Genomic DNA, 22,981 nt, shown 5'->3' with positions numbered 1-22,981 from the left:
CCCCCCCCCCCCCCCCCCCCCGTTAATTCTCTCTGGAAACATCCTCACAGACACACCCAAAGGTGTGCTCCAGTACTGTCCTATTATGCTGCTTGATTCAGTCAAGCTCGTAATGGAACCATCGCACCTTTACTGAATTCATGAGTGTGGCCAGTTTGGGAAGCAGAAGTCATTGCAGGCCTAGGCTTCTGTTGTTTTTCATAGCATTTCTCTCATTTTGCCCCGAAGTTTGTTCCACTGGTTATCAGTTCACAGGTGCTAGACAGAGAAAGCTTCTGTTGTAAAGCAAGAGTAAGAAAGGGTAAGTGAGACAAAGTCCGCTTGTTTCCTTTTCTGTAGGACTCAGAGTCTTCACCATGCTGACGTGTTCTGTTTCCTGGGGTGCGGGAGGGTCCGCCATGCTGCTCTCCCTTGCTCATTCTGGAACCTTGTCCTTAGGAAATGGTAGGGTGTGCTTGTATCAGTACCATGTTTCTAGGAGTACAGACGCAGGCCTGGATGGGGTACCAGGGGGCCTGTGTGCTTTGATTATTCATCTGAGGTGTGATATGCTTACAATTGTTTTCTTTTTGCCTATCTCCCCAAACAGAGAAGGAGACCTTCCTGGATCCTTTCATCCTCCGGGACCTCCTGCCTGCCTCTCTGGGGAGCTACTACCGTTATACAGGCTCCTTGACCACCCCTCCGTGCAGTGAAATTGTGGAGTGGATTGTCTTCCGGAAACCTGTCCCCATCTCCTACCATCAGGTAAACATTCTTCCTTGTGTGTGATCTTCATCTTGACTAGTTTTGCATTGACATGACCTACTTACGTAGCTAGGTATGACCAGTCGGGGGTTTTGTTTAATTCTCTGTATCGATTGCTTCCATCTTTCCAATGTCTGTTTTTAAATCCAAGAAGAACAAAATATAAAATGTGATTTTCAGCACTGTCTTCCGGGCCCGGCACAATGCAGTCATGATCTCACAGCAGCCGTGGCCACATGCTGTGGCCGTGCACAAGACTGGGCCCCTGAGCAGTCAGTTAGGACTCAGGAGGGGCTCTCTGGGCCCTATGTCTCCCTGCTGAACTATTGACTACTGATGGATTCTAGGGGAGGGGTAGCCTTCCCTTCAGTTGCAGATCCGCTGAGGAGCCCACAGGCTTCAATGGATAATTCCAGGCTCATGCTCACACAGACAATACTGGCCAAACTCAGCAGGACTCTAAACAAACAAACAAACAACAAATAAACAGGCATGAATGTGGGAAAGAGCGGAGGGGAGTAATAGGTGTGTGAGGGAGATTAGAGAGTGGAAGGGGTTTACAATGATCAGAATGCATTTTATACCTATATGAAATCACCAAAGAAGAAATTCAATTAAAGTTGCATTTAAAAAAAAAAGTTTTAAACCTGAAAAAAGATCTCTTGGCTACAAATTACATAACAGTTGCAGGAAAATTGCAGGCATGAAGTGAAGTTTTGCTTAGAATTTGGTCTTGAGGAAATAACAGCTAGTCCATGGTGATATATCAAAGACACAATACAGCCAAGCTCTGTGTTTCCCTATTTAATGTTCATGGTCCATAGTCTTAGAAAGTAGGTATTATTTATATACTTACTTTATGGAGGAGATGAGAAGACCATGGAAGGTAAGTAACTTGCCTGGGATCACACAGCTGGTAACAATGCCACGGTGTCTGTCTGTGGGACCATGTTTTGAGCACTCAGCCGGCCCACATTTGAGGAAAGAGCTCCTTATACTCAAAGAGGTAGAAGAAAATGCACCTCTGACCGAGCTCTGTGCTCGGCTCCCTTTCTCATCGTGTCCAGCTACCTGAACCAACCAGCTTGAAGGAAGAAAGATTTATTTTGACTCCCAAGTTTCAGATTGTAGCTCATGATCTACTGGCTTCATTGCTCTAGGTCTAGCCAGCAGAGTGTGCTGAAGACAGCTGATCAGCAAGTGCGGAGCAGTGGGAATGACTGGGGACTGGACAGCAAAGGCACATCTCTAGCAACCTCCTTCCTCTTGCTTGGCCCACCTCCCAACAGCCTATTTAGCTGTAAAGTAACTCATCAGTGTGTTAAGCCATTGATATAGCTGGTTCCTTCTTGACCCTGTCACTTCTCAGTAGCACCACCAGCTGGGGTCTTGTACACCTGAGCCCTGTAGGGGGTACTTCCTGTCCAAACCACACAGCTCTTTCTGAATGCCAAACTCAGTGACAGCCGCATTGAGAGTGAGTACTGTGCTGACAGGACACACACAGGGCATCACACCAAGGAGACTGGATCCCATGTGAGTGTCCATGGTAATGAATGGTGAATCAGGAAATCACAATTGGCTTCATCCGATTCTAAAACCCTGTGTTTCTGACCCTTCACTGCACTGCTTTCTTCTGGATTTGGTCTGAACTGATCTCCTTGGAAGGCAGGATCCAGGCCAAGCAGTTAATCATGGATAGAAACTTGAGAAACGGAAGTGGGATTGGGGCATTGGCAGAGGAAGGGTGCTGCCAGTATAGTGAGGGACCCTAAAATCACCTCTCAAGGAGTAACAGTGGAGGGGGTGCTTTTTGGAAAGCACGTTTTTGTTGTCAGAAGTTCAACCTGGGGCCCTCAAAATAGCCCAGTTGGGACAGGTACTTGCCACCAAGCCTAATGGCAGGAGTTCGATCCCCAGGACACACTTGATGAAAGGAGAGACCCAATTCCCACAGATGGTCCTCTGACTACACACACACATGAAATAAATAAATACAGTTTTTTTCTTAAACAGTGTCTCACTCTTGGAACTGGATATGTAGATCAGACTGACCTTGAAAGCATGGAAATTCACCTCCTGAGTACTGGGATTAAAGGTGTATGCTACCATGCCTGAGTACTGGGATTAAAGGTGTATGCCACCATGCCCTGCTGTAATAGTGTTTAGAGCTCACCCTGCACTGAAAGAAAATAAGATGTCTTCTGTGCAGTTCTCCAAAAGTAAAGCCAGGAGCTCATGGGAGGCCTATAAGGAAGGAGGCTGGAACCACTAGCCAGATTGTTTGAAATGGAGGGTTCTCTTAGGTTCTTTCTGAGCTGTGACCCCTTCCCCACTCCACCAGCCTTACAGCTATGGGCAGCAGTGAGCTAGAAAGAAGGGAAAGAAGTCCTGGAATGAAATGATTACTAGTACTGTAACTAAAAACAAAGCTGGCAATGTTTTGTTCTTGGGGAATGGCCCAAAGATTTTCTTACAGCAAGGCAGAGGTCACGGAATAGGGAGCAAGAGAAAGAAGGCTAGGTGGTGTTCTGGCTAGGCCTTTTTTGGACATAAGAAACAAAGGTTATAGGGGCTGGAGAGATAGTGCAGCGGTTAAGAATGCTGGTTGTTCTTGCAGAAGACCCAGGTTCAAATCCCAGCACCCACATGGCAGCTAACAACTGTCCGTAACTCCAGTTCCAGGGGATCCGACAGTCTCTTCTGTCCTCCATGGGCATTGCACGACACGGGTGCACTTACTTACATGCAGTCAATACATGCATACACATAAAATAAAAATAATAAAATATTTAGAAAAAAGAGTTGAAAAAAAAAAAAAGAAAGGTTACATCAAGTAACTCAAGAAGAAGGAGAATTTTGGAGACGCAGTCATCAGGGCTGGTGTTTTAAGATGAGGTTATGTGAGTCTTCTGGCGCAGGACTGACTTCTAACTAGAAAGTAAAGCCTTGGATTTTGTTTGTTGTGCAGACCTACATGGTCTCATAAATCAGGGAGCTTCTAACACTGTTCAGTGATTGATCCTGTACTTTTGGAAAGCCCAGCTTCCTGCTTGTTTTCTGTTTGGTTCTGTGGCCCCTGATGCTTATACTAGGCTCGGTTGACCTTCAATGTCAAGAACTAGCAATAGCTGGCTAAAGTCAGGTATTCTGTCAAGAAAGGATTCAAGAAGATGAATCTGAGAAGACCTTAGCCAACCAATGTCTGGCCTTGAGTCACATGTCTATCCTTAACTAAATCACCAGAGGTGCTGGGTATTCTAACAAAGCATCTGGGGTTACCTGGAACAGAAGCTACAGGAGGATGTCTGGGCAGGTCAAACCTTTTATCCTTCCTGCAAAGCTAGGTGGTGTGGCCCCAAGGTACACGATCACACTGGGTTTTTATGCTTTTAGCAGCCATTTTTCTCTGAGGATGTTTTTCCTTTTAATTCACACTCTGACAAAAAAGGAAGGACCTGCAATTTGGTTTCTGAACAGGATCTGCCAGCCTTAAGGAGATAATTATATAGAAACAAGTTTTCTTCCTAATGGCGAAGCCAACATTGTTTTATTTAAAAAAAATAAAATTGCAGTCCAAATATTTAATTCCATAGGGTTGAAGAAAGAATGCTGTTGATTTTTTTAAAGGGACCCTTTTTGTTACTTAAGATAAATGCTTCTGTCGTCAAAGATTTAAATGCTTAAACTAATGAAGATGAGAAATACAGGTTTGCCTACTTTTTTTGTGGGATTTCAGGTAGAGGGAGAGATAAGGGGATTGGCTAGCTAGGGTGACTTGAGAGCCATCAGCACAAACTGTTTTTGTTTAGCAGAAGACCCAGGTTCGAATCCTAGCACCCACATGGCAGCTAACAACTGTCTATAACTCCAGTTCCAGGGGATCTGACAGCCTCTTCTGTCCTCCATGGGTAGATACTTACTAGGTAAACAAAAGGCACAGATTGGGGGTGTGGATGTCTGAAATGTGTTTGTGGATTTGAAGCGTTTTGACATTTGGTAACTAGAGCTTTTAGGAAGTACGGTGTTGATATCTTGTCCTTTCTACCACAAGGACATGCAAGGAGAGTAATGCAGGCATTTACTTTGCTTTCTGATACACATGCCTTAGAAGGTATATATTAGAGACACGCAAAGAAAAAGAAACCTTACTTGTTTCCTAATTTCTTCATTACAAACTGTCTTCAGATAACACTTCAGTTTATCAGACCCTGCTTCCTACATCCATCTCTCTCCCAAGGGAGGAAAAAGGCTCCTATTGCTGTGTCTGAGCTGGTTCCTTGCTGGCCAGCTTTGCAAAGGCCACAGCTGCGTCATACCCCAGAAAGGAAAGTGTCAGCTATCCAAGTATTACCGCTTCGGACCTTCCCACCCTGATCCTGCCGACATTCTTTCTGAAGTTAGCACAGAATGTTCATTTCAGAAAGGCGAACTGCCAATTTGGAAAAGCCAAGTAGTTAGGAATTCCACATCTGCCTCTAGCGGGAAGAAAGCATTCCAGGTCTTTCAAATCCCAGTTCCTCTATTTCTTAATGGCCTCTCTTGTCTGTCTTCCCACTCATCCAGTGTGAGTGACTACAGGCAGCCGATAAGAGCATATTCTTCGTAAGACTGGAGCTGGAGATGTGGGTTTCTTTGAAGTCATTCAGAGCACACATGAGCAAGTGCTTAAATTTCTTCTTTCACTTGCTTCTGTGATTCCAGATGGACATTCTAACCATCCCTAGCCACTGAACTGCTCTCTGGCTTGTAAATTAAACCCAAATATAGTGTTTTCCAGTGAAATTCCTTGGCAGCTTGGTTGACTGTTGAAATCTCTTGACAGCTTAGTTGGTGCCGTTTATGTGACTCCATTAAACATTATAGTAAATATCAGGTGAAAATCATGGAACTGGGGAGATAGCTCAGCGGTTAAAGTGCTTGTTGCACAAGTGTGACCAGAGTTCAGATTCCCCAGAAACCTACATAAATGCCAAGTGGATGTGGTAATCTGCCTTAATTCCAGCCTTTAAAATCAAAGGCAGGGAATATAACCCCCCCTCCCCCAATTGCCCTAGCAAGCTGGCTAGCAAAAATAGCCATATTGTTGAGTTCTGGATTTGATTAAGAGATCCTGCCTCAGTGAATAAGGTGGAAAAGCAATTGAGGATGATTTCTGACGTCAACCTCAGACCACCACATACACCCACACATGTGCACATGTACCCCCACACACGTGCACTCATACGTATGCAAACACACATGAAAATGGAAAGAGGAAACAAATTAAAAAGTCGTCCCATCACCTTATCAACCAAACAAAACTGACTTTTTGGTCTCAGAGTGAGAGGTTCAAGGAGTCGACCTCGTGCTTGGAGTCAGCTGCCTCTAATGCATTGTTTTTACATTTTCGTGCATTATGTATTGTTTGTTGAATGCATTCCCCCTCAGGATGAGGCTGGAAGACATTCGCTGGAGTTCAGAGTGCCAGAATTTGCCTCATTGCCCTGCAGAGGTTCCCAAATGCTGCTTCTTTACCCATTGTCCCAGTGCCCCCTTCTGTGACTGACTGTCACCTCCTATAGATTTTCCAGCCTAAATTTAGTTGTTTGGGGCATGCTCCCAAAAAGGCAATAAATAAACCCAAGTATCATTTGTCTGCTTTGGATGTTTGACTTTTTTTTTTTTTTCCTAGCATTGGCTAGATTGAATAGCAAAAGTTTGTTTGTATGAACTTGTTTTTGTTTTGTTTTGTTTTGTTTTGTTTTGTTTGTTTTGTTTTGTTTTGACAGGTTCTCCCTGCAGCCCCAGCTGGCCTGGAACTTGCTATGTGGACCAGGGTGGCCTCAGTTTCAGAGATCCACCTGCCTCTGCCTCCCGAGTGCTGGGATTAAAGGTGTGTGCCTGCATGAATCTTTTTTAACTGACATTATCTCTGTCAGGAAAAGTAGAACATACCTTTGGAGTTAAGAGCTTGTACTTTGGAGGCAAACTGCCTCAGGCTCCATTACCCTTTGGCCAAGTTTCTCTACCTGGTGCCTCAGTTTTCTCATCTGCAAAATGGTGACAATGGGGACATCATAAAGGTGAAAAGTACATGAAATGCCTAGCCTTGTGCCTGACAGCAGAGGAAGTGGCTTGAAGATGACTAGTTGAGTTTTCTGTGCTACTTAAATGATCACTATATCTGCAGGGCAGCTCTGTCCCATAGAAATAAAGTGTACCACATATTACTTAAATTCTATAGTAGACATATTGAAAAAATTGTAAATAGGAACAGGTCAAATTCATCTTAATTGTATAGTTTAACCCAGTATTCCAAAATATTATCATTTCAATTTGGCATAGCTAATGGGATAGTGTGTGTCTGGCCATCAGCTCTGCGGTTTATCTCAAGGCCAGACAACTAGTGAGCGACTTAATTCAGAAGGTTCCTATTCAACAGCGTATGATGTACAGTGCATGTGAATAGAGAGAAGCTCTAAATGGTGGGGTGAAAATGCCATCTTTAATCCCACAGAGAGCATGCCTTGTTAATTATGTGAAGCTGTTTTCTTCCTGCAGAAGGCCTTTCTGTAAGTGCCTTCATGTGAACCTTCGAACCACAGGAAGGACATGGCCTTGCATTTAGCTAGCTATTCTCAGATTTCATTTTTTGTAGCTGTGGTTCAGGAAGTACAACTTGGGATGCTCCAGGCTATTGGGAATTTAATACTCCATTGTTATTCTTGGCCTAATAATGAGGTAACAAGATGGGGCCTGCCCTGTCATGCCTGAAACATTGAATGAAACCCAAATGTCTCCAGGAGCTTAGGACCTGATCATTCCTAATGTTGCTTCCCATGGTTTTGGTTGTGTTAATCATGGGCTCTGGTTCTGTTTAATAGCTGTTGTATACCCTCCCCTTACAATATTGTGCATACCAGCCTTTAATGCTCCTAATTCTATTACTCTTTATTTTCTCTCATCTTTCCCCTTCAACCACAGTGGTCCCTCCCCACATCTTGTGGACAAGAGCTCTGGCGCCACACAAATGGCATGAAAAGATTTCAACTTTCCCTTGATTCAAACCGACAGATTAAAAACTAATTATTCTCTGTAATACTTTTATAATAAAAACTAAGTTGAAATGATTTATATACACTTCCAGCCAACACATTTGCAATTCAAGGTTAAAATTGTTCTTGAAACAGCACCAGTTAAAATGCAATTACAACTCCCCAAGCAGGGATAAAAGAAAGAAATGTTTTACACATTCACTTCAAAAGTGAAAAAGTCAACTTAATATTATAGAAATAAAAATTTCATTTATTTTCACTAAATGATAAAGACTTCATTAGTTATATTAAAGTATAGATAAATTCAGATGTGTTTATTACCTACTTCTGGAAATGGGTATGGTGAATAGAAGCCAGGGCTTTGTGAGGTAGCGACCATTCTCCTCATGCCTGCCGTTTCCTTCATGACACCTAATTGGACCTTATCTGGTTTCCTTTCAGAGCACAAAAGAGAGCAAATAGATTGTGTTCCCAGGGTCGGGTTCCCTTTCTGAAACAGCCTTGGAATCAGCTAACGGGAATTGGGTCTTCTGCCATTACCATGTTCTGTTCCCCCACTGCTTGCTTCCCTTCCACTCATTACGCTGTGGGCCTGTTACATGTGACAGGACACGGGTGAGTGCTCGAGACACTGAATCACTCAGCATGAGTTTCCAGTGACTTCACCTGGTGGTTCCTGTGTGACCTTGGGCAAACTGTGTAATGTCTCTCCTCTATAGGTTTTCTTTGATAAAGCAGGTACGTTTTGCACAATGCCTTGCATATAAGTGTCCAGTAGATTTTAGCTGCTAGTGTCAACAATATGAATATTACTGATGTTACTCTTTTAGGCTAACAATGAGCGTTTTAAAAATGATAATTTCTGTAAAGTGTTTGACAAACTATCTAGTATGTGGCAATAACTTTGATAATGTATGTAATAGGGAAGAAAAGACCAGATGTGTCTTGTTCAATTGCTCTAAGTTGTAAGCATAGAGTACAATCATAGTTAACTACATTCCTCATAAAATATTAATAATAATTAGAGTGATAACATTTATTGAACACTTACTTGTTCAAGGAAGTATTTCAAACACTTTATATATAGAAGCTCATTTAAGAATTAGAAAAACCTCATGAGGCAGGAAATACTGCTAACACTATCGTACTGTAAGGACATTGGAGTACAGAAAGATCAGGGGCTGGGAAGGGAAGATGGCTCAGTCAGTAAAGTGCTTGCAATCATGAGAGCTGCATCTGGATCCCCAGCCACCCCTTTAAAAGCCAGGACTGCAACGTACGCCTAGACTCCCAGTGCCAGGGAGGAGAGGGAGGAGGATCCCTGGGGCTTGCTTGCCAGCTGGTCTGGCCAAATTGGTACTTCTACCTTCAGTGTGAGGCCCTGTCTCAAAAAATAAAGTGGGACTGGGCGTGGTGGGACATACCTTTAATGGCAGAGGCAGAGGCAGACAGATCTCTGTAACATCGAGGCCAGCCTGATCTACATAATGAGTTCCAGGCTAGTTAGGGCTACAGGGAGACCCTGCCTCAAAACAAAACAAAACAAAACAAAAAAATAGTGTCGAGCTATCAAAGAAGGCACCCACCATCAGCCTGTGGTTTCCATGTGTATCCATACACAGTATACATACATGTATATACACATACTGAAAGAAAAAAAAAGATATAATGATTAAAACTGGCCAAGACCACACCTTAGGATTTTGAAACAGATTTTTAAAAAATATTTTATCATTTTTTTAATGTATATGGGTGTTTTGCCTGCATCTGTGTTAAGTGCATCTGTGTGATGCAATGCCCATGGAGGTCAGAAGAGGGTGTTGGATCCCCTGGAACTAAAATTACAGATGGTTGTTAGTTGCTATGTGGGTGCTGAGAGCCAAACCCAGGTCCTCTCCAAGAGCAGCCAGTGTTCTTAACCACTGAGCCATCTCTCCAGCCCCAGAATAGAGGTATGGCACAATCGGATATACAATTTTAAAGGATCATTGTGTTACTTCTAACTAGATCTGGAAGGTCTAACAAATCAAGCATCAAATGTGTACACTGTTCAGAGCCCCAGAGAGACACAAGTCTAAATGGCTGGTCCTATGGCTCCAGGGTTACTAGAGGCTGTCATGACACACAACTCTAGGGATGCCTTCTCCTGGTGGTCTTGTGGCTTTCCTTGGAATTGAAAAAGAGGAGAGGCCCAAGGCAAGGATGAGGATCTAGGGACAGCATGAAGCGGCTGTGGAGGATGTATCAGTAGAGTTCTGGCCTAGTCCAAGAATCAAGGAAATTTATACTCTATGGCCAACAGTGGCCATTACCAGAGGGATGGACCACTGGTGATTTCCATTCCTTTTAGAGAAATGACAGAGTTTAGAGAATGCTGCCTGCCTACCAAAGGGCATTTCATAAGCCTGCAAAGTCTGTCTTCTTGAGTGAACCCTTTTGTGTGACTGTCAAGAGAAGCTATGATCCAGTTGACAATATATCTGTCAGGTCACCAGTTTACTCAAAGCCATCACGTCCTTCCTTCAAAGTTTGCGGGGGAGTTAACTAAATGACAAGGGAGCATCCTGAACTTTTAGGCTGGCTCATGTCATTAAGCTGAAGAGTAATGTAAACGAAGGCATTTTTGTCTTTATTTCACAGCCTCCCTCTTTTTACAGTTATGTGACTAATTCTTTCCTGAGGCATCAGAAATAAACGTTTTAGAACTAAATGGTAGCTGGGAAAGAAAAGCAAATATTCTACAGAATAAACAAGTGTTGGCTGACAGTGTTCTAGGTCCTTCTTTTCTGGTTCCTCAAAGATTAGCATATTTTAGGACAGACTACTACTGTCTCTTCCAGAATACACACTATATGACTGTCTGTGGCAGCCCAATCCTGTTGGAAATGTATATATATCACCATGAAAGTGGGACTCATGTCTCTGTGGCTTTGATTTAAGCCAATTTCCTTTTATTTGGCCTTCTTTGGACATGGAGAAGAGCAGGTCAGCATCTTCCACATTCCAGGGTCTTTAATCAAATTACATCTTACCCGCCTTTTCTTCAGGCTGAGAAATTCCACCTCTTTTGGCCCTTCCTCACATGATTTATTCTCTATCCTTTTAATCATTTTGGTTGAACTTTTCTTGGACCATCTCCAGAGGGTCTTAGCTAATTCCTTTCATAAAATTTTAGGAAGTCATTTCCTTTGAGAAAATCAGAAAAAAATCTCTATCTCTCTCCCCCCTCATCCCCGCCATCTCCATCTGTCTCTCCATTGTCTGATTTCTGATTTTGGAATCCTGGGCTGAGGGGACTTTTCAACCCTTTTAATAGTTTCCAGCTTAATGGCTTATATCTGGACATTAGAAACAATTTAATTTTTTTCCTGTCGTTTATTACCTTTTTGTACTATAGAGAAATAAAACAGTTCAGATGGAAGAGTGAGAAAGAAGGCAAATTCTCAACAGAAGGGACGCGACTCATGGTGAACTCATGTGGGCATTCTGGGCTGCCTGTGTTGCTGGGCTGGAGAAGATACCGTGGTTCTGTTAAACGTGGAAATGCAGAAGGGATCTCTGTACTCCATGACCACGCTACATAAGCAGTAGGCCTGGTGGGGAGGTGTCTTGCTATGTGGATCCAGGCTTTCAAATGATTTTACTTAGCCAGAATCACCTTGGGAATGTCAGCAGCTGGTCATTTTCTGGGTCATTTTCTGAGCTAAGAGTGCTAGCTCCAGGCCTCCACATGACTACCCACTCAGAATGTACAGAAATCCAGATAGTATTCTTTTTTCTTTTCCTTTTATTTTATTTTATTTTATTTTATGTGTATGTGTGAATTGCCTGCATGTTGGTAAGTGCACCCATGTCGTGCAATGCCCATGGAGGTCAGAAGAGGCTGTTGGATCCCTTGGGACTGTAGTTACAGACTGTTGTTAGCTGCCATGTGGGTGCTGAGATTCGAACCCGGGTCTTCTGCAAGAACAACCAGTGTTCTTAATCACTGAGCCATCTCTCTAGCCCCAAGTATTCTTTAAAAAAAAAAAAAAATTTTTTTTTAAAACTTTATATACTGGTAGTACTGCTACCTTCCTCCTGGAAGTTCTAACAGCCCAACAGCCCCGTGGTATGTGACTGGAAAGCATCCTTCCAGCTCTCTGCTGCCTGGCCCTTCCTCTCCCAGGGCACACATTCCTGTGTGGCACAGGAGGAGCCCTAGGGAAGAGAAGCAGCTCACTTTTCTCCTTCATTCCCCTAACTCAAAGAGTTAGTATTTTTGGTGGCTGGGCATTCTACATCATGGTCCATTTCTTTGGTGACAAAACTACCTTTCTAGTGTGATGACAGCCAAGTCACAGCTCCATTCTCACACATAAAAGAATGACCTTTCTTAATGATGCCAATGTTGAGGTCTACAAAAGAAATCCCTTTTGATGGTGAAATTGTAATTGTGGAGTGCTACATTTATTTTTCTTTGCTTTTCTTTAAAAGTTTAGTTAGGCCAGAGGTGGTGGCATGTGCCTTTAATCCTAGCACTCAGGTGGCAGAGGCAGTCAGATCCATGTGAGATCAAGTCCAGCCTGTTCTACATAGTTTGGAGAACCTGTCCCAAAATTAGTTAATTAAAATAAAATTTTGTTAACATTCTTATGAAAGATGTTTCTTCATATTGAAAATGATTTCAGCTGATCTTTGTTAAAGGCTTACTGTGTGATGAGTGACCTACATAGATTTAATCCTAAAGGTTTACTATACGCTGAGTGACCTACATAGATTTAATCCTTCCAGGTAGGTTCTACAATTAACACTTTATTGATAAGGAAGCTTTGAGTTTTTAGAGAGCTTGAATAATTTGTCCTCAATTAGCCATGTGGTAAATTTTGAACTTGAGCAGTTGAACTTACCCATGCACTTAGCACTGAGCATCTTCATGACTTGCTGAATTTGATTCCTAAGTCCAAAAAGGAATTAAATTACTAATATTTATCAAGGTCTTACTGCGCATCAGGGTCTACTTTGAGTGCTATACATGGATGAGGTGTTTTGTCAGCAATCTTGTTGATCAAAACCTTATCAGGTAGATGCTATGATGATCGCACTATTTTGTTTAAGGAGAATGGAGGCTCAGAGAAGGGGAACAACTTGCTTGGGGTCACAGAGCAGGTGAGCAATGGAGCTCAAGTTTATACCTACACAGTCTATACTTACCATATGTCTGTGATCTTTTCTATAATCCTAAATGTTTTATGTGTGGGTCTGAGAGCCCTGTCCTGCCCTCAGATGGGAATAACCCTGATTAGCAGCCAGGAAAGAGCGCATGACACTGGAGCAGCCTGCTAGGTGGATCAGCTCGGCCTGGGCACTTTCTGTCATCTTGTGCTCTTCTCACCCCCACCGCCTTCTAATCACATAACTTTACTGATTGGCGTTTCTTTCTACCTGTCCTCTGGTTTTCTGTTCAGCTTGAAGCTTTTTATTCCATCTTCACTACGGAGCAGCAAGACCACGTCAAGTCAGTGGAGTACCTGAGAAATAACTTCCGACCACTGCAGGCTCTGAATGACAGAGTGGTGTCCAAGTCAGCGGTCCGCGATGCCTGGAACCATGACCCGACAGACTTCTTGGACAACCCACTAGGGACCGAAGCCTCTAAAGGTAAATTATGATTGAGTGCCCTGGCCTGGAAAAAAGGTGCCTTATTATAAGTTATTGTAAGTTAAAAAGATAACAAGGGACCTGAATTTGAATCCCCAGAACCCACATAAAAGCCAGGCATCTGTATGCATCTATAACCCTAGCCCTAGGGGACAGGCATGCAGAGATGGACCGATCCAGAGCTTACTGGGCGGGCAGCCTAACTAATCAGTTCAAGCACCAGGTTCAATGAAAGGCCCTGACTCAAAAACTCAGGTGGAGACGCTGGGCACACGCCTTTAATCCCAGCAGTCAGGAAGCAGAGGTAGGTGAGATGGAGAGTGATAGAGGAAGACACCTGATGTTGACTTCCAGCCTCCACATACACACACATGCACATGCACTAGCTTGCATATGTTAAACACACACACATGCAAAAACAAGTCAATAAAAAGAGGTCAAAGTTGGCCAAGAATTAGGACTTGATGTTGAGGGCATGTTTCTCTGCTAAAATAAACTTGTCTAGATAATAGAAGGAATGTGGAAATGGGTTCCGTTAGATTTGTTAAAAATTTCAGGGCTGGAGAGATGGCTCAGTGGTTAAGAGCACTGAGTGCTCTTGCAGAGGACCTGGGTTCAATTTCCAGCACAGGAACTAACAACCTCCATAACTCCAGTTCCAGGGGATCTGATGCCCTCTTCTGACCTCTGCGGGCATTGCATGACACGGGTGCACTTACATACATGCAGGCAATACACTTATACACATAAAATAATAAATTTTTTAAAATTCCTCTTTTGACTAGTGGTACTCCATCAGTCATTCTCTCTCCATTTTATTTTGTACTTTCAAAGTGATTAGCAGTGTCTGAAGCAAGCCCTATTGCCATCTTACTTGGTGTTTTGCTTCTTTGTTCGTTTGTTAATTTTTTGAAACAGAACCTCATATAGTCCAGGCTGGTCTGAAGTTTGCTATATATATAAGGATGACCTTGAACTTCTGACCCTCTTGCCCCTGCCTCCCAAGTGCTGGGATTATAGGCATGTGCCACCATGCCTTCTGGTTTACGTGTTATTGGAGATAGAAGCAAGGCTCTGTGCATTGTAGCCAAAAACTCTACCTACTGAGCTACATCCCTACCTTTAACTATTTCTCTGTTGAGATCAGGAATTTTCTCTGAACAGAAATATCAGCATCTTTGAATCGCTCCCAGCACCCCAGCATGCAGGATTCCTGTTCATACCCATACTGAGCAAGCACTCTGACTTCAGCTTTGAACCCCTTCCAGAAGCCACTTGCTTCTTAAACTCCAGATGAGTTTCATTCCAGTGTCTGATAAGCATGTGTATATTACTTTCTAACATCTTAAGGTTTTTCATTTCTGAGTTGTCATGTGAAACAGACATGAGATCCTCTCCCAGGAACTCCTCCTTCAGCCTTTCCTTTCAGCCTGTGTTATAATTGTGACATGCTGCTTGGAGGAATGAGGCTGGTCAAAGCCTAATCCTTGGGAGGAGGAAGCAAGGGAAAAGGAATTTTTGCATTGGTATGAAGAAATGGATATTTGTGGTATTTTCCTTCTTTGGAATTGTGAGTTTGGATGATGTAGGAAAAGCTTATATCCTTTATCAACACTAGAAGTAGACTGTGTTCTCTCTGGTAAGTTCTGGGGAGGGTTTTGTTCCAAGAGTGTCCCAGCCCCTGTTATTATTAGCATATGAGCTTCATAGGTTCTGAAGAATGAGATTGCATTCCTCAAATGTAGACATGCACTTGGGTAATAAGAATGAGCTCACTGACCAGGCCTCTCTATCTGAAATGGAGCTGAAAGAGGAGAGAAGGGCAGGGCAGGGCACGTAGCTCTGTGGTAGAGCACTTACTAGCACGAGTCATGGTCCTGAGTTCAATCCCTGGGGGAGAGGGGTAGGTGAATCTGATCCTTTCATTCCTGTCTATGATTTAAATTTATTTATTTTTATTTTACATGTATGAGTGTATTGCTTACATGTATGTAAGTGCACTCATGTCATGCAATGCCTATGGAGGTCAGAAGAGTGTGTCAGATCCCCTGGAACTGGAGTTACAGATGGTTGTTAGCCCCTTTGTGGGTGCTGGGAATTGAACCCTGATCCTCTGGAAGAGCAGCCAGTGCTCTTAACCACTGAGTCATCTCTCCAGTTACCTGTCTGTGATTTTTGTAGATGATGGTCATCTGGCCAGGTATCCTCAGGGAAGACTTGAGGTTCACGTCTCTGGGGGCTAATACTGCCTCACTAGCTCATTTGCTGATGGTGGTGCTCACAAATCTGTGAGGTGCTTCAGGATTGGGCATAGAAAACCTCACTTGGGCTAACTTTTTTTAAACTTAGCTAAAAATAATTCAACTTGAAGGCTTTTTCCCAGGAGAGCTTGCGGGGAGCAGGGCTCTTCGGGGTTCATTCACTCTTTTGTGAGAAGTCTCTGCAGAGGTCATGCAAGGGATGAGAAATCTGGATCAAGAGGAACTCAAGATCTGGTAGCTCAGAAATGCCGAGAATATGACAGTAACAAAGCTCTTCCCTGAAGACTGAACCAAGCAGATGCTGGATAGATGAGCTGTGCAGAGGGAAAGCGAGGCGTCCATCATCCAGGACAGTTAGAGGGTGATGGTTCCCTTATTAAAGTGTCAAAGAGAACAAGGCCCTCCACTGAATGTGCTCTAAGCTGTGGACCATCCTTAAACATAAACTCAAGTTCATTCCTCAAGGTTTGCTGTGAATATTAACCATGTCCATTGCTAACCCTTAAAATGAGTAAATATTAAAATGATTCCTGATCTTTCTAGAGGCACATGGATGAGAGGGGGGGTGGATAGTAATAGAAATAGTTTATTAAGTCCTTAAGTCCTGTCTTACTGTCAGGGCCCCTTATAGATCACTTGCCTCTTCCCACATTCAAAAATGGGACTTTTCTTTTCTTTCTTTTCTTTTTTTTTTTTTTTTTTGGTCTTTTTGAGACAGGGTCTCCCTGTAGTCCCAGCTGGCCTAGAACTCGGTATGTAGACCAGGCTGGCCTTGAACTCACAGAGATCCGCCCTCCTCTGCCTCCCAAGTGCTACAATTAAAAGCATGCGCCACCACGCCCAGCAGACATGGGGTTTTTCTTGCATTTGCTGTTTCACTGTGTGGCCCAGGTGGGGAGGGGTCTCCGTCTTTCTGTCAACTAGCTGCTTTCATGTGTTAGTCTTGCTGCCTCTTCTCCTCACCCAACTCCCCTGCCACATGCTGACAGTATACAGATGAACAGGAGATGGACTCTAAACATTTATTATATGTACTAGAGCATTTCACGAACTCGAGTTCCCAGGACATGCAGCTTATATAGATACCTCCTCATAGATAAGCGGTGACAGAGAACACAGAAACTTGGGGAAAAAGTGATTTCTCAAAAGCATGCACATCTGATGTGGTGCCCGTCAGTCTCCGCTTCTGTGATGCAAGTGAGTCTTCCCCAGTTAGTTTCTGCGGAAGGGATTCATGACCATTGATCATTTTGTAACATCTGTTGTTATGCAGACAAGGAGAACCCAGAGAAAGCCCCTCCTGCATTTTATCATTCCCCAGATGCCCTCACTTTGAAGTCCAAAGTAGCATATTTTGGCATAACATTTCCTGAACTCTTTAGAAATATTATTACACGCTTCTAGAAAAGTATGCATGTAATATGTGCACACCTTGATGAATTAACACAAACTAAATCCTCCTGAATAACAAACACTCAGATCAAGCAAGTTCCATCCACAGTATCCCAGGATCATCCACACCCACTTTCTGATGTGTGTTCCCAATGGTAACCACCACCAGATGGCGTGTGCTCAGCATATCATCTCTGAAGAGTCCTCTTTTGTGTGTTTGCTCCACGTCTGTTTTGAGAATTATCTGTGATGTTGTGTGGAATAGTAGTCTGCCCATTCTGATGGCTACATTCTATCATGTGACTATTCCAGAAAGTGGTTCTCCCTACAGTGTACATGATTATGAGGTTTTTTTTTCAAAGTTTCAATGATTATGCAAAATTCTTGGGCTTTTTAATGAGTATATAGACACTTGACTAATGGAGATATACCCAGGCCACATTTTCTAATACACTTGTTTGGTGTTGCTTAAACATCCCCAGTTTCCCAAAGTGTTATATACATTTTTTCATACTTCTACTCTACAGTATAGGAAAGATTCTGATTATTTATTCCTTTATTTTGAGATCCTGGAGATTAAACCCAGAGCCTCACACATGCTAAGCAAGTCCTCAACTACCGAGCCACATCTCCAGCTTGCCTGATCTTTCTGTTTTTAAACAGCTTTTAAAAATGTAGGCATAATTTGCATGACATAAAATTCTACCATTGCAAATGTATCGTTGATAATTGTTAGTGAATTTGTACTTGTACAACAATCACTGCAGTCCAGTTTTAGGACATTTCCGTCACCCTGAACTCTCATTTATAGCCACTTCTTTCTTGCATCCCCAACCCAAGGCAACCGTGATCTGTTTTTGTTTTTCCAGTGTTATTAGGATTTAGGGATTTATCCCCATTTTTTAGGGTATCTGCAGATCATTCCTTTTAATTGCTGAGTTGTGCCTTTGTTTTTAGTAATAGCTTTATTACAATTTAATTCACAGACCAAGAAGTTTATTATTTTAAGTGTCCACTCAGTAGATTTCATGTGCTCACCAAATTATGGAATGATATCTGCTGTCTAGTTCCAGAACACTTTCATTACTCCAAGAAGAAACTCCACCCCTTCAACAGTTACTTCTATCCTCTCTTCCTTTCCTAGCACACCTTTCCTCTCCTTCTGGCAACCACACATGTACTTCCTGCTTGTATGGGCATTTCATATAAACAGATTATAGAATACGACTTTTTTCACTTAATGTAATATATGTGTATGGAACATGTATCAGAAATAAGTGCCTTTATATGGTCAAATAATATGCACTATATAGACATACAACATTCTGTTCATTCATGTGATATGAGCATTTTGAGCTTTTCAGTTTGGGGGTTATTATGAATGGTGCCACTGTAAACATCTGTCAAGGTTTTGTGTGAGCTTATTCTTTGAGTTCTTTTAGATAGTCAGGGGTTGAACTACTGGTTCGTATCATAGCTCTGTATGGTTTTGAGTACCTGCCTTGCCTTTTTCCACAGTGGCAGCACCCATCCATATTCCCATCCATAGTTTGTGGAGGTTCTACTGTGTCCTGTTCTTGCCAACACTTGTTATTGTGCCATCTTCTTTATTTTGCCCACACACGTAAGGATGTGTCATTTTACCTTTGGGATTTTATTTCCATTTCCTTAATGACTAAGGATGGCCACAGTTTGCTTTTAGATGTACGTGCCATAGAACTCTACCTGGCCAAATGTACCTCTCTCTGTTTTTTCCCTAAGACAAATGGTGTAATTCAACTGCGCTGCAGGCAGAAACTGCACAGATACTCGTGGTGATCAGACAGCTCATGGAGCTGTCGTGATTGGTCTTGGAGAGATAACAGGAAAGAGGCAATGCAAAATAAAGATTCTACAAGTCGGTTGATGTGCTGTAATCTTCTGGTGATTCAAGGAGAACAAAGCCTATCTGATTGGCTTTCTCTAGCACATCTCTGTCGGAAGTTCTGGGTCCTCAAGGAAGCTGTGATGCTTTATGCATTTGTGATGCTGTTGTCACAGAAGAAAGAAAAATAAATGAATTATATAAGGCAGGCGTTATCATTAAGGTTTTTTGGTTGGGGGCCAGATAATAACTATTTTTGACTCTACGGTCCATATGATTTGTATTGCAACTACTCAGGTCTGTCACTGAGGCCCCAAAGCAGCCACAGACAATATGTCAATGACAAGGTATAGAAAATGTCTTCCTATAACACTTCATTTACACAAATAGGTCCAGAACAGATGTGTCCTGGGAATCCGGTTTTGACCCCTGCTCTAGAGAATGTATCACAGTAAGATGGAGAAATGGTAAATGAGATTTAAAGTAAACATTTAATGGCTAGAGATGTAGCTCAATGGTAGAGCTTGTGTTCAGCTTGCAGGAGGCCAGGGGGGTTCATCTCCAGTCCCCTCCCCATTAATGGTAGTACTGACTATAACTATGAATTGATTAGGCTTTGCTTTTACATTCTGTTTAGAGAGATTTTTTTTTTAACTTAATTACCCGCTCCTTACTATTTTGCCTTAGTACCTGATCATCTTTCACATCAGAGGTGTAACCAGAGTCTCCTTACCTTCCTGGTCCCATGACTTGATCTTTAATTAGAGGGCACTGGTCAGGTGCCTAGCAAAGGCACCCTCACTCACCCTCTGTCAGTCCTCTTTCAGGAAGATTGGCCACAACAGAAGGAAGAAAACAGAATGCAGTCTGCCGCTAATCCAGCTTGAGAGGCATAGGCACGAAAGAAAACGGGAGGAACAGTCATCCTAATACTGTGTTGTTGCTGAAGAAAGACATAATGGATGCCATCCATAAAAACACAAAGCCTTCGTTCCCATAAATAGAAACAATATTTAGGCTCAGTGGATTGTTCAAGGGACATCCAATTTGCTCCTCTGCCCTTTGTCGGTAAATAACTTGGAGAGACTTTAGGATTTAATGGGCTGTCATTTCAGTTGTTCTGCAGCCCATCCCAGGCACATGGAAGAGCGTTCTGTGATTAAGTGTTGAATACTGTCTATTGTGAAGAATTTTGGAACAGTGATTGGAGAAAAATAACTTTGCCTCTAACAAACGAAACATATGGTTTATTAATTTAACGAAACCTGTTCAACCCGCAGTGGAATCAAAACCACTTGATCCGATAATTTGATTTGATGGCTTAATTAAAGTGACACTGTATAATGTAATAAAGGCAGAGGAAGTAGCGAGGCCATGACTGCCTGTATACCCTTCCGCGGCACAAGCCGGTGCCTTGGTTTGTAAAAAGTGCATTTTGCACCTGCTGACAAAGGGGATCTCATCTTCAGCTGCAATCTCAGAGCTAAAGATCACTTCCTGCTTTGGTTAGGTTAAAAGCAGTTTTAAGGACACACTGCCTGTTTTAAGTCAGAATACATTGAGGGAGAAGCTAACATTTTCCACCAAAATGAGCAAACAAGTAAATTCACAATTGCTTTGGAAAGAGTTTGACGTTGAGATCATGGTTTTCTGCTATTTTTGGAGAAAATGTTACTGTTCTATTTTCGGTGTGATCCTCTCCACTCACATTAACGAGCTTCAATTACTTTATCTTATTAAAAGAAGTTCTGATATGAACATTTCATTTTTTTGTAGGCAGCTGCCCCTCCCACAAATTCTTCTAAAAATTTGTTGATTCCAGACACTCTTAGGGTAGGAAAGTGCTAAGGAGAAAAAAGCCCTATTTTTCATGTAGTCCTTCAGAGAATTGTTATTTAACCCCTTTCTTTGAAAAGAAAAAAATACTATTTTTTTTAAACTTTGGGAGTAGGTAATGGGATGTCAGGATCTAGCCCTGATTTAAAACTCAAAACACCATAGGATCAAACATCTTTAAATGTTGCACACCTCGTGATTCCTGTAATTGTATATAATATGAGTCGGTGTGGGTTGTCTTTGATTGCTTGACTTATTAGTGTTCTGTGGTCATTTCACATCATATTGTCTCTGTCTGTTTTCTGTTGCTATAGCAGAATACCTGAGACTGGGTAATTTGTTTGTAAAAAGAGGTTGGTTGGAATCTACCCAGCTTCTAGTAAGGGACTCAGGAACAGTTCTGTTTTTGGTACTAAAGCAGGCAGGCATGCTAGAGAGAGAAAAGGTAAAAAGCAAACCTGCCTTCTCATAGCCAGCTCTCTTGAAAACTAACCTGTTTCCCAGAAAACTACACTAATCCTTTACTGACGGTAGAGCCCCTCCTCTTTTAAGGCCTCCCCACCCTACAGCACCCGCATGTTACATTGAGAACCATTTCTTGATAGGGGCTTCAGTGGAGACAAGCTATATTCAAACCAGAATCAACATTGCCTATTTTCCTTCATATTTGATGAACAGTACATTTCTTTTCCTGTGTGTCTCCAGCTGCCTTTGAAAGGTTATCAAGGAGAGGAGCTATGCCCAGGAAGAGGTTGGCATGTGCCAGACACTGTGCTGGCCTCTTTCCATTCACATATGTTTCATTTAATTTTCAAAATGTCTTCAGCCGGGACTTGCTGTTCATTCATCACACACATTTGTTGAGCAGCTACTGTGATCAATTCTAGGCACAAAAAGCAAAGGTGACCATCATGGGAATGGCTCACTGGGTAAAGGACTTGCTGTTGGAGCATGAGGATCTGATGGTGAGGCAAACACCTATGATCCCAGCAGAGGGAGGCCGAGACAGAAGCAGCCCTGGAGGTCATTACCAGCCAGCCTAGCCAAATTGGCAAGCACTAGATTCAGTGAAAGACCTTGCCTCAAAAGATAAGGTTGAGAGAGGTGGAAGACTATATTCCAACGTAGAGCATGTTCACATGTACACGTGCGTGCACACACACACACACACACACACACACACACACACTCTGCCTTACCTTCAAACATATGTGCACACACCAAGCCTAGACAAGCTCTATGCCCTTAGCAGATGTTAAAGTTTAGGTGACAGGTCCAGATTTTCAGTACAAGCTCTCCTCAAATTGGATCTGAAAGCCTCAAATTGTTTTTTGCAATACCTTTATTTGCAGGCTTTGTCAAAACATACTGCCTTTCACAAAGTATTTGAGAAGGGAGAGGTGGAAAGAAGGGCCATGGGAGGAAGCTTACTTGTCTGCTCCATTAGCCCCATCTAGCCTAACCATTTTTGATGTTTGCTAAATGATATATTTGAAGCTGAACGTGCTGTCACAGGACAGGCGTTTGCCTTTGCATCTTCCGCACAAGTCTTGACGATGGGGGCGTTTAGGGTCCACATGGCGAAGTCTGACTGGGCACACACATCTAGTTCTTTTACAACTCTTAAAAAAAAAAAAAAAACAGTGAAATACAAAGAATGAATCCTCGGTGATTCTCAGGGCTAAGGATTTTTAGGATTTTTTAGTCTATTCAGATACTTCTTGAGTACACACTAAAGCCCCAGCTAATCTTCACTGTAACCTCCCCTTCGTGTGGGTTAGACAGGGATTCGATTCTCAGTTGTAAATTTCTTATGAAACAACTTTGCTTCCAATGACCAAAGTGCATTGATTAGATTCTCAAATGGTAAATTTAGTCACTTAAAGATTATCAAAGTCCCTGAGCACACTGCTAACAAGCAAGTGCTTAGCAGCGCTTAGTAGTAAGTAAGCCCTAGTTATGAATGAACCCCATAAAGCCGGACAGACATGATCTTAGGGCAAACTCCCTTTGTGAACTCTCAGACAAGACTGAAAAATTAATTCATGCATACTTTAAATGGATATGTGCGCCTAAGTAATCTTTGCATAAGATAGTGTGAGCCACCTGGAGCTAACAGAAAGGTATTCAGTTTTGCACTGTGCTTTCCCTTATACCAGGTGGCTGAGTAGCACGTAGACAAGCCTTCTATAGTGCAAGTGAGG

General features: G+C 42.5%; 1 protein-coding gene across 3 annotated transcripts in view; it reads left to right on the top strand.

Moving 5' to 3' along the window:
- The window catches only part of Ptprg (protein tyrosine phosphatase receptor type G), a 766,544-nt gene that overhangs the window by 620,441 nt on the left and 123,122 nt on the right, over nucleotides 1–22,981 (top strand). For all 3 annotated transcript variants that reach the window (XM_008827507.3, XM_008827508.3, XM_029560833.1), the window contains 2 exons: nucleotides 590–747; nucleotides 13,232–13,424. In XM_008827507.3, coding sequence (XP_008825729.1) covers nucleotides 590–747; nucleotides 13,232–13,424 — 351 coding nt within the window. The remainder of the gene's footprint in view (nucleotides 1–589; nucleotides 748–13,231; nucleotides 13,425–22,981) is intronic.

Source organism: Nannospalax galili, unplaced genomic scaffold (assembly GCF_000622305.1).
Source record: "Nannospalax galili isolate Female #2095 unplaced genomic scaffold, S.galili_v1.0 scaffold91, whole genome shotgun sequence".
Lineage (NCBI taxonomy): Eukaryota > Metazoa > Chordata > Mammalia > Rodentia > Spalacidae > Nannospalax > Nannospalax galili.
Note: the sequence above shows the minus strand (reverse complement) of the source record. Positions and strands in the feature narration are given on the sequence as shown.